At 26.3% G+C, this 13,824-nt stretch overlaps 1 protein-coding gene across 1 annotated transcript in view; it reads left to right on the top strand.

Annotated features, from left to right (window-relative positions):
- Phum_PHUM117850 (NMDA receptor-regulated protein, putative) overlaps positions 1-10,027 on the top strand; it is a gene marked incomplete at both ends in the record, with an annotated part of 28,513 nt that extends 18,486 nt beyond the window's left edge. Inside the window, 5 exons of the mRNA XM_002424152.1 lie at positions 8,811-8,950; positions 9,069-9,237; positions 9,316-9,467; positions 9,562-9,753; positions 9,842-10,027. Coding sequence (XP_002424197.1) covers positions 8,811-8,950; positions 9,069-9,237; positions 9,316-9,467; positions 9,562-9,753; positions 9,842-10,027 — 839 coding nt within the window. The remainder of the gene's footprint in view (positions 1-8,810; positions 8,951-9,068; positions 9,238-9,315; positions 9,468-9,561; positions 9,754-9,841) is intronic.
- Positions 10,028-13,824: the final 3,797 nt, after the last annotated feature.

Consider the following 13,824-nt stretch of genomic DNA (forward strand, 5'->3'; position numbering starts at 1 on the left):
CGAAGGTATATAGACTGAGGCAAAACAAAATGGTTCAACTTGATCGTACATAGGTACTTTTTTTTTTAAATAAATTATTAAACTTTGATAATAATTATAAAACCTCCGTTAAAAAGAAAAAAGAGTAAGGAAATCTTGTTTTGAGTACCTGATACCTTTTTTTTATAATTATTTTATGTGCCCAACGTGCATAATTTAAACAAATTCAGGTTTCGATAAAAAAAAAAAAAAAATGAGATTTTGACCAAACGATATTGATGTATGTATTAACGAACTACCTTGGAGATTATTTAAATATTTTCTTTCGGTCGGAAAAGCTCAACATAAGAAAAATAAATAAATTAATTAATTAATTTGTATCCGAGGTCAAATTGACAAAGAAAAATTTTTCATTCGGCTTTTCTTTTTTCTTTTTTTAATTTAATTTGTTTTTATACATAATTTAGTAGTGATCGATAAAAAAAAAAAAAAATGATCAAGGAAATAAAGCAGGGAGGCAGGCAAACATTTTTATGTTCAAGTTCAAGCACGTTTTTCTTTCATTTATTTATTTATTATGTTTATTATGTTTTATTATGTTTGTTTTTTTTTTGGGGGGGGGGGGAAATTCGATACGAAATAAATAAAATTATATGAATGCACGCGTGTTTGTTTGTTTGTTTGTTTTAATATTGGTTTTTTTTTTTTTTAATGATAAAAAATGACTGGAGGAAATCCTGTTTGTTGTTGTTGTTATGTAAAATTGATCACACGCGTTAATTTTTACTTACAATAAAATATTATCGATCGTTTTTTTTATTATTATTATCGTCATTTTATTTATTTTTTTGGTTGCCATTGTTGTGTTCGATTCAGGTTCGATTTGTCGCAAAAAGAAAAAAAGAATTCGAAATAATTTTAAAACCGTAACAACAACTTTTTGTTTTACTTTCATTTTTTTTTATTTTCAATTGTTGTACCGTTGAAAACAAAAAAAGAGAGAGAGAGAGGGGAAAACTTATTGATTGATTTTTTTATTAAATGTGCAATTGATTGTATAAATTCAATTTAAGATTTGTATTCAATTTATTTATTTATTCGCGATTGTTTTTGTTTGTTATTTAATAAGGAAAACAAAATGGACGATGACGACGACGACGACGGATTATCAAGTTTTTCTTGTTTTTTTTTTTACTTTGATTTGATTAACGCCCTACTTTTTGTCGTTTTTGTCGTTTGTTTTTTGAATTTTGGACAAATTATTTGTGTTTCGGGGAAACAAAAAAAAAGTGTAAATTACTTTTTTTTTTCTCGTTTGTTTGTTTTCTGTTTTTGTTTTTTTTTTTTTGTATTTCTGTTGATGGCTGATTTTGTTAAAACGAAAAAATTTTATTTGAGTTTGTTTTATTTTGTTTTCTTTTTGTAATGTTTTAAAAATTTTCTTTTTCTTTTGCATCGTCAAATAAATTAACCTAAATATAATGATAATAGTTTTTTTTTTTTTTTTTTTTTTGTTAAGTACTTTTTCTTACTTGTTAATTAAATTTAAAAAAATTTACTGTTTTTTTTTTTTTTTTTTTTTTTTACGTGAAAATGGTACGAATTTTTCTTTTTTTTGTTTCCATCGTTGTGTTTGTTCGGGTGAAAGTTTGAAATAATGGTAGGGGTTAGGGGAGGAGAAGGAGGAGATATACGTGGTTGTCATTTTTTTTTTTTTTTTTTTTTTTTTGTCGAAAGTAAAAAACTTTTTTCTTTTTTTTTTTTTTATATTTCACATTACCGAAGCCTTAATTGCATTTAGTGGACATTTAAAAATAAAAAATTATAGAAACTTTAAATGAGAAAAGTGAATTTAATTATTTAAGTTTTGTCTTGGATTTTCATTATTATTATTATCGTACTGACAAATTCGATAGGGAAAAAGTTTTCCTACACGTAACAACGCACGTACACGCACGTGTCACACCGACTTATAAAAAGTAAAATAATTTGTTTGTTTGGTTTTTTTTTTTATATTAACTTGAGCAAAAAAAGTAATTTAAAAAATTATTTACCGAAATTACATTAGTTTATAAAAAAAAAATAATATTTCATGTTAAAGGTGGACGACGATATTATTTTCAGAAGTAGAAAAAAAAAAACAACCGGTCATGTTCGGTTGTTAATACAATTGTGCAAGTAATAGTTTGGCGCAACAAATTTTTTTTTTTTTTTTTTTTTTTTACCTTTCACCATACGTTGAAATTAAAAAAAAATAAAAATTACTTTGCTTGAATTTTTTTTCTGTTTCTGTAACGGTTTTTATTTTTTTTGTTTATAATTTGAAACTCCCCCCCTTAAAAAAAAAGAAAACAAGGGAAAGAGAAAAAACCCACACCCCCCTCCTCCCCGATGCCAAATTACGATCATTAATTTTTTTTTCTTTTTTTTACATTATTTAGGAATTTTGAATTTAATTAATTAATTAATTTTTTTTGTGTTTCTATTTTAAATTATTATTATTATTATTATTATCATTATTATTATTATTATTATTATTATTAAGGGTACAATTTGAAATTCAATCGTGACTAACATTCTACTTTTCTCTCTCTCTCTCTCTCCTTTCAAAGAATGAAACATTGAAAGTATTTCAATTTTTTTTTTATTTTTTATTTATTTTGTCCCAGGCTCTCTCTCTCTCTCTTTCTCTTTGTCTCTCTCTCTCTCTCTCTCTTTGTATTTTTCGTCAATTCAAACAAGAAAAAAAAAAAAAACGAATTTTTTTTGTTTTCACAATAGGAAAAAAAAAAATATTGTGTGTTTGTTTGTTGGCCAATATTTGTTTGTCGAGTGTTTGTTTGAAAACAAAAGTTGATATTACAAGATTTTAATATGTTTGTTCGAAAAACAAAAAAAAAAAAAAAAAGCAGAAAATTTTTTTTTTATTTTGACTTTCTTTTAATTATTATTATTATTATTATTATTATTATTATTGTATTTTTCGGTCGTTCGTTATTTTGTATTGTATTGTAATTTAATCAATTTTCGTCGGTTTTCAATTAAATTACCTTTTGAAAAATGACGTGAGCATTTAGATCAGGTACACGGTTTTGATTTTTCTTTTGACAAATTCATTTCGAACCTCCTAATAGTTTATAGTTTTGTTTTTTTTTATAAAAATTTTTTGATTTTAGATTATTACGTAATTTTTTTTAAAAGTGTCATAAATTTTATTTATAAGTAGGAGGAGGAGAGGGAGGAAGAGGAGGAGGGGAAATATATCAAGGTATATCCTCCGTGAGAGAGAAATTTTCCAAAACCTGATATTTTTTTTTTCTTTTTTTCATTTATCGCTTTAGGACCTCGAATGCATTGAATTAAAATTTTCCGATTCGGTTTCCTGTTTTTTCCTTTTCCTCTTTTTTCCTTTTTTCCTTCCGCAGTAAAATTATATAAAATATTATTAGAAATTTTTTTTTTTTCGTAAGGTCAAGAAAACGACAAAAAAAATTTGTTTTCCTTCCTTCCTTCCTGCCCTTCCCCCCTCCCCCCTTTTTTTAAATTAATTAATATTAATATTTGAATTTTCGTTTTTTTTTTTTTAAAAAAAAAGTACTCATTGACAAGATTTTTATTTAACGAGTTATTAAATTTATGTAATCGAAATTTCAATAATAATAATAATAATAATAATGGTGGAAGTGATAATAATGATAATATTTTTTGTAAACGAAATTTATAATCTTGTTAATTTTTCTTTTTTTTTTTTTTTTTGCCATGAATGAAATTTGTCGATTTTTTTTTTTTTTTTAAATATCTAATTTAAATAATAGGAGGGGAAAGGGGGAGGATGAGGGAAAGGGGAAAAAATTTTATATTTTCTGTTTTAAACGGAAGTTAAAAATTAAATTAACTTCATCCGGGGGAAGAGATTCGATTTCTTCGTCATTAGTTATTTTTTTTTTTACTTTTACTTTTTTTTAAAATGAAACATAATTAGTTTTAATTTTTTTTCTTTTTTTAATTTCTTATAAATATTGAAATTTATTTTTACTGTCACAATTGGAATTTTGTTATGTACATAACATCCATTTATGGAAAAGTTTTTTTTTTTTTTTTCATTTTTCTTTCATTTCAAATAAAATTATGACATTTTTAATAAATTTAATTAGTTGGATTGTGAAAAAAAATTTTTTTCTCACAAAAAACACAATAACAAAAAAAAAAATTTTCTTTTCTTTTCTTTTTTTTTGAATTCAAATAAATTATTATTATTATTATTATTTGAGATTGGGTCAGTTCTCATAGCATAATTAAAAAAAAAAAAGCAGAAAGACATATTTACAATTATTTACTTTTAATTCCATTCAAAAAATTTTTATTAAAATGAATAAAATTTATGTACAAAATATTTTTTTAAATAATTGATTACGTATGAGCTCATGCTCTAATAAAATATTAATAATAATAATAATGATGATTTACTTACGTTTTTAATGATAACAATTATTATTATTATTATTATATAAAATCAAAAACGATTCGAGGAATTATTTTCCATTTTCAATTTTTTTATTTTTAACGAAATATAAAAAAAAAATAATAATAATAAATTAATTAATAAACAAAACACACAAAAAAATAATAAATAAATAAATTAATTTATTTATTTATTTACGCGTTTACTGATAATAATGATAAAAAAAAATAAAAATATCAGGTGGTCGTTTTTTTAATCCGGTTTTCGTGGTTTGGCGGTCACTGTAAGACTGAAATAGACAACAATCTAGTCAGGCACGGGGCTATTGGAAAGCGGTCGCGTGGGAGAAAAAAAAAAAAAAAATCTCGAGATACCTACCGACTGATTTTTTTTTTTTTATTAAAAACCGTAATCGTATATATCGTACCTTGGTACATATTATATACGTTTCGTCCCTGAATGAGTCTTTCTTCGTCCCCTTCTCTTTCGTACGCATACCCTCGTACCTTAAAAAAATTTTTCTTAAGGTTTCACACGGGAAATTAATATTATTTTGGGATTTATTTGGGCGTGGACCGTAAATAATAAACAAAAAAAAGAAAATTTTTTTATTTTATTTTATTAATATTTAGGTTTATCTAAATTTATCCATGATAAATATCTTTTCTTTTTAAAAATGTAGAAGAAAATCTGTACGTGCGTGCGTGTGTGCGTGCGTGCGTGCGTGCGTGCTTGCATCTGACTTTGGAGCTGGATTTTTTTTTTTTTTTAAATTCACTTGTTCGGTTTGATTTTTTTTTTTTTTGTGAAAGTTTTTTTTTTTTTTTAAATTTTAGTCGAATTTTTCACGGTTTTCATTTACTCTCTCTCTCTCTCTCTCTCTCTCTCTCTCTCTCTCTCTTTCTCCTTCGCCATTTTGTTTTTTTTTGGAATAACATTTACGTTTATCCTTTTTTTGTTATTTTCTCCAAAATGTTTTATTGCATTCATCCCACTTTGTTGTGTTCAGTATTCATTTTAAATCCATTTTTAATCAACGTCGAATAAAAAAAATCGACCAATCGATCGATCGATTTATCGATGAATGAATCGATTTGAAAAGAATTAAACGTTTATTTAATTGAATTTTTAAATTAAAATTATTTCGTTTATTAAATAAATAATTAAATATAAAAAAAAACTATGATGGTGATGATGATAATGATGATGAAAAAGTCGTTTACTTTATTAATTAAACATAAATTAACACCTTTTAATTCTTTTGTGTAACCTGTGACCTTTTACGCTCATTATGTAAAAAACCGTAAATCAATTTAACTCGACTTTAAAAACTTATTTAGAGTATTAAAAAAAAAAAATAATAATAAATAACTTTTCATTATCATTATTATTATTATTATTATTAAGCGTTAATACGAGTTAAATTGATTTACAATCGTTTTCGTATCGAACGCTGCAATAGGTCAGAGGTCACAAAAAAAAAAAAAAAAAAACTTGAGGTGTTAATTTATGTGGATCAAATTAAAACAAAACATTTTCATTGTTTTTCCTTTTTGATTTTGGAACTTTTCTCTTTTTTATTGTTTAATTAATAATATAATAAGACAGAGAGGGGGAGAGAGAGAGAGAGAATGAGAGAGAAAGATGCACATTTGATAGCATTATCATAAATTTTAAATTATGCATAAAAAAAAACAACAACGTTATTAAATAGTAAGGTAGTTATTTGTAATTTTTTTTTTTTTTAAACTTCAATTTATCTCGTATTTAAATTAATAATAATAATAATAATAATAATAATAATAATAATTTTATCTAACGGTCATTTTAACGAAAGACCTGATTTTTTTTATCTAAAAATCTGTCTGTTCTGCAAAACTTCCGGTAGATAATGCCATGAAGATATCGAGGAACAATATTAACATTCAACCTCTTTTTTTTTTGTTTTCACCTGAAATTTCTCTCTCTCTCTCTTTCGTTATTATTATTTTTTTTTTTTTCTTTTAATTTTGAAAAATTTCTCTTTTTTATTTTTTTTTTAGTTAAAAAAATTTATTATTAAAAATAAAAATAAAAAATAAATTTAATAAAATACAAGGTAGTTGTAATAAAAAAAAATTAGTTATGATAATAATAATAATAATAATGACAAAGATAAATGTAACGGGGCAAGTATAAATCGTCTGTCTTTAAGCTCATTATCATCATCATTATCATCACCATCTCTTCCTCCTCCTCCTCCTCCTTCTTTCATTTTCTTTTTAAAACGAAAACGTTTTTTAATGCTCTCTCTCTCTCTCTCTCTCTCTAGTATATTTATTAGAAAACTAAACGTTTGACTCGTATTAATATCTTTTATTATTATTATCATTATCATGGATTCAAATTTGTTTTTAACGTTATTAATTATCAATACTTGAATGAATGAATTATTAATTAATTAATTAATTAATTAATCATATTACGCTGAACGTGGCGGTAGATTTATTTCTTCACCTTTCATATTACTTAATTTATTTAATTTTCATTTTTTTTGTTTTAACAAAGAGAGAATGTTTTGGGTTACTGACATGGCGGTAACATAACATAACGACAACATAGTCAAACGAGTAGCGAGTAGCGAGTAGTAAAAAAAACTTAAATTAAAAATTAAGACGTTTTTAATTAAATTAAGTAACATGCGTGCAATCTTGTGTCATTCTCAAAAAAAAAAAACTTTTTCTGTTCTCCCTTTCATTTTTTTTTCTTTTTAAAAAATACATTATTAAAATTGTTAAAAATAAATAAATAACCGAACGAAAACTCTTCCGTTTTCCTTCTCTCTCTCTCTCTCTCTCTCTTTCTTTCTTTCTCTCTCTTAATGTACCCCTATGTATTTATTAGCCTTGAACATAATCTATAAATTTTTTTTTTTTCAGTATAAAACACAATAAAAGATTCGATTTAATTATTATATTGAAATGTTTAACCCCCCCACCCTGCCTCCCGGATGTTGAGGATTTCAGTAGACAACCTTACACGTGACCTCGGTTGACATAATTTTGTTAGGCACACACGCACACACATGCAAAATATATATATTATAAAAAATGGTAGTATTTTTCATAGTCAGCAGGTCAGGGCTCTTTTTGGTTTTCTTTTATGATTTCCCATAAGAGCGATTCTCGATTTAAACCGGAAGTAGTAAGTCGTTCGTTTCTTTTCCCCTTTTTCCATCTCCAAAATTTTTTTTCGTCTTTAAATTCTATTAAAAAATGTTTTTTTTTTTTTAAATTTATGTTTTGGAATAATGTTGTGTTTAGGTGGATGCAAAAACTTTAAACGGTCGGATGTGATTCTCTTAAAGAATATAAAACGTTTTTACCTTGAGTGTCAGCCACATCGTCATTCTTACAATTAAGTAAAAGTATAAGGACGACGTTCATTAGAACAATAATAAATGGGGGAGGGGAGGGGAGGGGAAGGGGGAAAGGAAAAGGAAAAGGAAAAAAAAAGTGTACTTAAGTACACGCAGACAACATTAATTATATGATTTTGAAAAAAGAGAAGTCACTTTTATTATCATCATTATCATTATTATTATTATTTATTACTACACTTGAAAGTTGTTTTGTTATTTGTTTTCATTACTTTTAAGTATAATTTTTTTTTTTTTGTTTTTAGTTATTGATTTTTCCATTTTTTTTTTTAAAAAAAAATTGGAATTTAATTGGTTGTATTTAGTTGATTGCGTTCTTGAGTAATTTTTTACTACCCGAACGGTATTCATCCATTGATCATGTTTTTTTCTCTTTCTTTTTTTTCCCTTTTATTTTTAACTATAATTTTTCAATTTTTGTAATTTTTCACAACCGATCATCTTTTTGATTTTTCCACTCTGCCTGCCACACCTTTTTTTTTTTTTTTGCAAAAAAAATTTATGACATTTTTTTTAGAATTATTTGTGTGCGTAACACATGCTTAAATTACGACACGTAATTTTTTAGAGTAGATGTCATACATTTTTTTTTTGTTGCTAGATTTTTATAATCAATTTTTTTTTTTTGTTGTTAGATCATGATCACAAAAATTTTAGTGTATTATATAATGAAAGAGAAAAATATTTTGTTTGACTACGCTCTGATTATCGAACTTCGGCCGACGATTATTAAATTCGAACAAAAAAAAAAATTATTCATTTAGTTTGTTATGGTCATGGTTATGATTTTATTCGTCTTCTTGCATAAAACACCCTCTCGCTCGCTCGCTCGCTCGCTCTCTTCTTTCTCTTTTTTTTTTTTTTTTATTTTTATTTTCCAGCAAATGTGCAACAAAACACTGAATTGAAAATTGAGAGAAAATTTTCTTTTTTTTTTTGTTTACATTGCAGAAAATTTAGCACCATCAGAATTAAAAAAAATTCGAAATAAATTAAGAAAACAGAGAGCGAAGGAAGATTTAGAAAGGAAGCAGGCTCAAGAAAAACAAGAAAAAAAAGAACTTCACAATAAGTCTAGACAACAAGTTGCTGTAAGTTCACGGAATTTACTTACCTATTTTAAATCACGTGACATTTACCCAAGAAACTAATAATAGTATTATACCTAACAATAATAATAATGATGAAATGTGTCTCCCTTTTTTTTAGGGTGACGCCGAACCAGATGCTCCCAAACAAGACGAACTCATACCCGAAAGGTTGATACGCGTCGAAGATCCTCTCGAGCAAGCCATAAAATTTTTACAACCCCTTCAAAATTTGGCTTCGGAAAGGATTCAAACTCATTTAATGGCTTTCGAAATATATTATAGAAAAGGTAAATCCCCAAATACACTTAAATATCGAATAATATTAAATCGTTTTAATTTAAAATTATTTAATTGTTTATTATCAGGAAAGGCTTTATTAATGCTTCAATCCATCAGAAGAGCTCACAAAGTAGAACCGGATAATCCTCTTCTTCACACTTGCATAATTAGGTATAAACTGTATTTAGAGAGTCATTCATCAAAATTGGAGGAACCAATTATCACTGTTATTGACGAGGTGGGCACACTCTACTACTCATATATCAGTAATTCTATTAAAAATCATGTCGAAATAAACCTAATTTATTTTATGTAATTTTTATTTGTTCCAGACTATGAAACCCATTTGGAGCAATAAAAATGCCAAAACATTGAATGCTGAATATCTAAATGCTCACAAGCATAAAATAAGGCATACACTTCAAGGGACCAGAATGCTTTACTATTTGGAACCCCAACAGCAAGATCTTGCTATTTCGTTGGCAACTTGTTTGGACGACGAAGTAGAAGAAGTTTCGATAAAGGTTTGTTTCCTATTATTATTATTATTATGCGTGGTAATTTTTAGCATTTAATAATAATCATAATGTTTTCCTTTTTATTTTTTTTTAGAATTGCACTGATGTGTTAGAGGCTCTTAAAAATGGAGATTTCGGTCAGTGTCCGAAAGAAGTTGAAAAATATCGAAGTGCGTGTCAAGTTAAATTTCCATTAGCTTTAGCCTTTATAGACGATTCCACACCGGTTTCTACGTATTCATCATTTAATCACGTGACACTTCCAGGACAAGATAACTGACAAGAGTAAAAAAAAAAAAAAAAAGCTCAAAAAGCAAACAAAAGTACACATTATGTACGTTGGACAGCAGGTACAGGCTGTCTTGTTGTTGGCACATTGTTGACCTTTCATTTTTCCATATTCTGCTTTCCTGTATACAACAACAACAACAACATTCATTTTCCAATCATCATTATCTTTTTTTTTTAATTTCTTCTGCCGTAACTCTATTCATTCCCATTATAACTTTTATTTTATTCTTGTTACACTCGTCTAAACTTTTATCTAGTCCCACTTTTTTTTCCCCCCCTTTTCCGGTTGAAAAACCTTCATCTTCTTCTTCTTAGAGTGAGTTCTCTTAATACTTTATAGATTTTTACTGATGGTGAGGAATGAATTGGCAGATGGTTAAAAACTTTAAAAGAATAAATATGTGTGGAAGAGACACGTTAAACCTACCTCTTTGTTGTTGACTTTGATTTTAGTCGACTTGTAATGTAGGATTTTTTTGAAAAGCTTTTTCAGAATCGGTTTTTTTTCTCTAAAAATGTCCGTGAATCATAATTTTATTATTATTATTTTTTTAATCATTCATCATTTTAAAATAATTTTTCTCAAAAAAAAAAAAAAAAAAAAAAAAAGGTTAAACGAATATAAATAAAGTTTTTAGTATTATAAATAAACATTTTAAAAGTTTAAATAACGGTGTAAATTAATAATAAGAAGCTAGTCAACGACCAGCATCATCATGGTGAAAAGTGGATCCGTAACAAAATCATCGAATTGAATCACCGGTGTTGTTACCACGTCAGTGACCGATGGAAAAGTTTCATATAAAACACAAAAAAACTTTCTCGTCCCCTCATAGTGGAAGGAGATGTTGGAAAACAGGAACTAAGGACACTGTCGATCGGCTCCCTCTTCTGTGTCGGGAGTAAAAGTGCTATCGTGACTAAGACTCAATCGAGAATTAATTAATTAATTAATTAATTATTATTATTTTTTATAAAAAAAGTTAAATTTGACTGGAAACATCAGCAGCAGCAGCAGCAACAACAAACAATTTTTTTTTTTTGTCAAAATTTTTCTTAAATTTTATTCAGAAAAACTTATTTATTTAATTAATCACGTTTTTAAAAAAAGAATTTTTTTTTAAATAAAAATGTTTCTACGTCTTAGTAATGTAGAATTTTTCGAATGTTCTTTTAGAATGTTTTTTTTTTTTTTTTCTAAACATGTCCACGACGTTTAACATTTCGGATTTTAGATATTTAAAAAATGAAAAAATATCTCAAATCCTTGTTGTGTGTGTGAACCAATGTTTGTGTGATGATTGTTTGTGATTCGTCGTCGTTGCTTTACGAACCTATTAAATAATAATAAAAAAATAAATAAACGATTTTTCAATAAATAGACAATTTATTTTATTATTATTATTATTATTAATTGAATTTTTATAAGGTTTTTTGGAAACAATCAATCATAACAAATAAACAGAAAATAATTATTTAAGGTACATAATTTATGATTATATGGAATTGTAACTGTTTTTTCATTTGACCCCAACTGACCCTTTATCGTCTTATTTATGCCGAAAGGGTTCGTTGGTTTTTTGTCTTAAAACCTTCTTGATAAGGGTTTATGGGGTAGTAGACACATTTATATGTGTTTGTTTTGTTCCATCACTAATAATTGTGGAACTCCAGCAAGGTTCGCTCACATTCGAGTGGAAAAAAATTTCCTATGAACTTTTAATCAGTAAGTTGAAATTAAAATTTTTTTAGTAATAATCATGAATAATAAAGTTTTAAATTTCCAGAATCTATACATCCAGGAAGTTATCTCCATACGCCGTTTCCAAAAATTCCTTCATTACAAATTCAAGTCTCCATCACGAGAACTGAAGATAAGAACAAACATTTGATTGTTTAATGAATAAAGTTAAGATTTTTAAAAAATTCTACTCAAGTTAAAATTTTTCCGTTGAATTCGATTTTGTAATAATAATTTATTAATTTTATAATTTTAATCCCGCAGGATTTTGGTAAACCAACGTCCGGGATTTTATCGCACAGACGCGTGATTAGTTAGTGATGTCTCCAAGACTCGCAATTTTCTTGAAAGACAAGATTAAAATTTTTCTTCTTTATTTCTCATTAGAAGGTAAGTGAAAATATTTATTAATTTAAAAAAAAAGTAACGATCGGGAAAAATGTTTTTGGGGGTAGGAAAAGGATAAGTGGCGACACCCACAGACCTTCCACATGTAGTTTAATCTCCTCTTCTCTGTGCGCGTTTAAGTTGAGCGGCCAGCTCTGTTGCCTTCATCCCTCCTCTCAATTTCCCCTCCTATTTAGAATATGTACCCTCCCGTGACAGATACCTAAATCCTAATAGCTTCTATATCAAGGTTTTGGAGGTAAATCTTTTTCGATTAGGTCTGACTGTGAACCATTTTGAACGCGAACAGGCCATCTATGCCTGCTTTCTCATGCGGCCTATTTTACCTTTGCGTGTGCGTGTGATCATAGATATATCTTACCTAACCTTCAAACTAACCGTAAACTCCGAATATCAAACCTAATATATTGTCTAAATTTAATCAACCACATATTCGTCGTCTGCTACCATGGCTTCCTCTCCTTACCACAATTAATGACGATGTTAAATCTTTATAATCAAAATGATAAGCGGTTGGATCATTTATCCTTTTGTTTTTTGAATAATTCCTCGTGAAAAGATATTTATTTGATGTAACTTTGTAGTTTCAAACTTCATTTTGATAAAAAAATCTATTCTTTTTTACTAACAATGACTAAAAAACGCAACAACAACATTATAGTTGACTAAACTAAAAGTTTTACGTTAATCTTTTTCTACAATTCGAATTACAAGACGTAAATCCAATAACGTTTATAAATTTTTTTGTTCGATTATCGAACGATTAATCGATCAATCGAAATTTATTTTAATAATGTAAACAAACGTAAACCGTTACAATTTGAAAACTAGGAAATGGGTGGGTGGGCGGAGAATCGTAGGAGAGGAGGGAGCGGATTTAACGCGAATAGAATAAAAAAAATTTTTTTTTTTTAAAAAAAAGTTTTTACATACATATATTTATATCATATGTGATACAAAATAAAAATATATAAATAATAATGATGATTGTGTAAGAGACTTCCCCCTCCCCACCCCACATTCGACGACGAGATTTTAACGGAAATTTTTTATGCTGAAATAATTTTTATCAAGACTAGTTTTTTTTTATATTAATCACAAAACAAAAAGACACAATAGAAAAAGGCACTCATAATTTTATATAAAATATTAAGTACACTTTTCTTTTTAACTTGAATCGAAACACAAAATAAAAAACATATTTTTGATAAATTAATTAAAAATCTAACATAAAAAAATATTAATTAATTATTTATAACAAAAATTTTGTGTGCATGTCTTGATTACGGTTAGGAAAAAATTTTTTTTTTTTTCGCATTTCAATTCAAATTAACAAATTTTTATTTATTTCGTGTGCTGCTGTGATAATTTATTAACAATTTTTTATATAAACAAATAAATATATATATTTAATTAATTATGTACATAAATCAATAAACAAACAAACAAAAGAACAAAAAAAAAAAAATTGCATTTGGGAAAACGACGATTATGGGAAGTTAATAAAAAATTTGTTCATATTTAAATATCAAAAATATATATATATAACAACAATATTAATTTGTTTTCAATTTAATTCGAATTTTTTTTTTATAACAAGAATAAAATATAAACAAAAAAAATTTTCGTTATAAAAT

Source organism: Pediculus humanus, genomic scaffold, assembly GCF_000006295.1.
Source record: "Pediculus humanus corporis 1103172107463 genomic scaffold, whole genome shotgun sequence".
NCBI lineage: Eukaryota > Metazoa > Arthropoda > Insecta > Psocodea > Pediculidae > Pediculus > Pediculus humanus.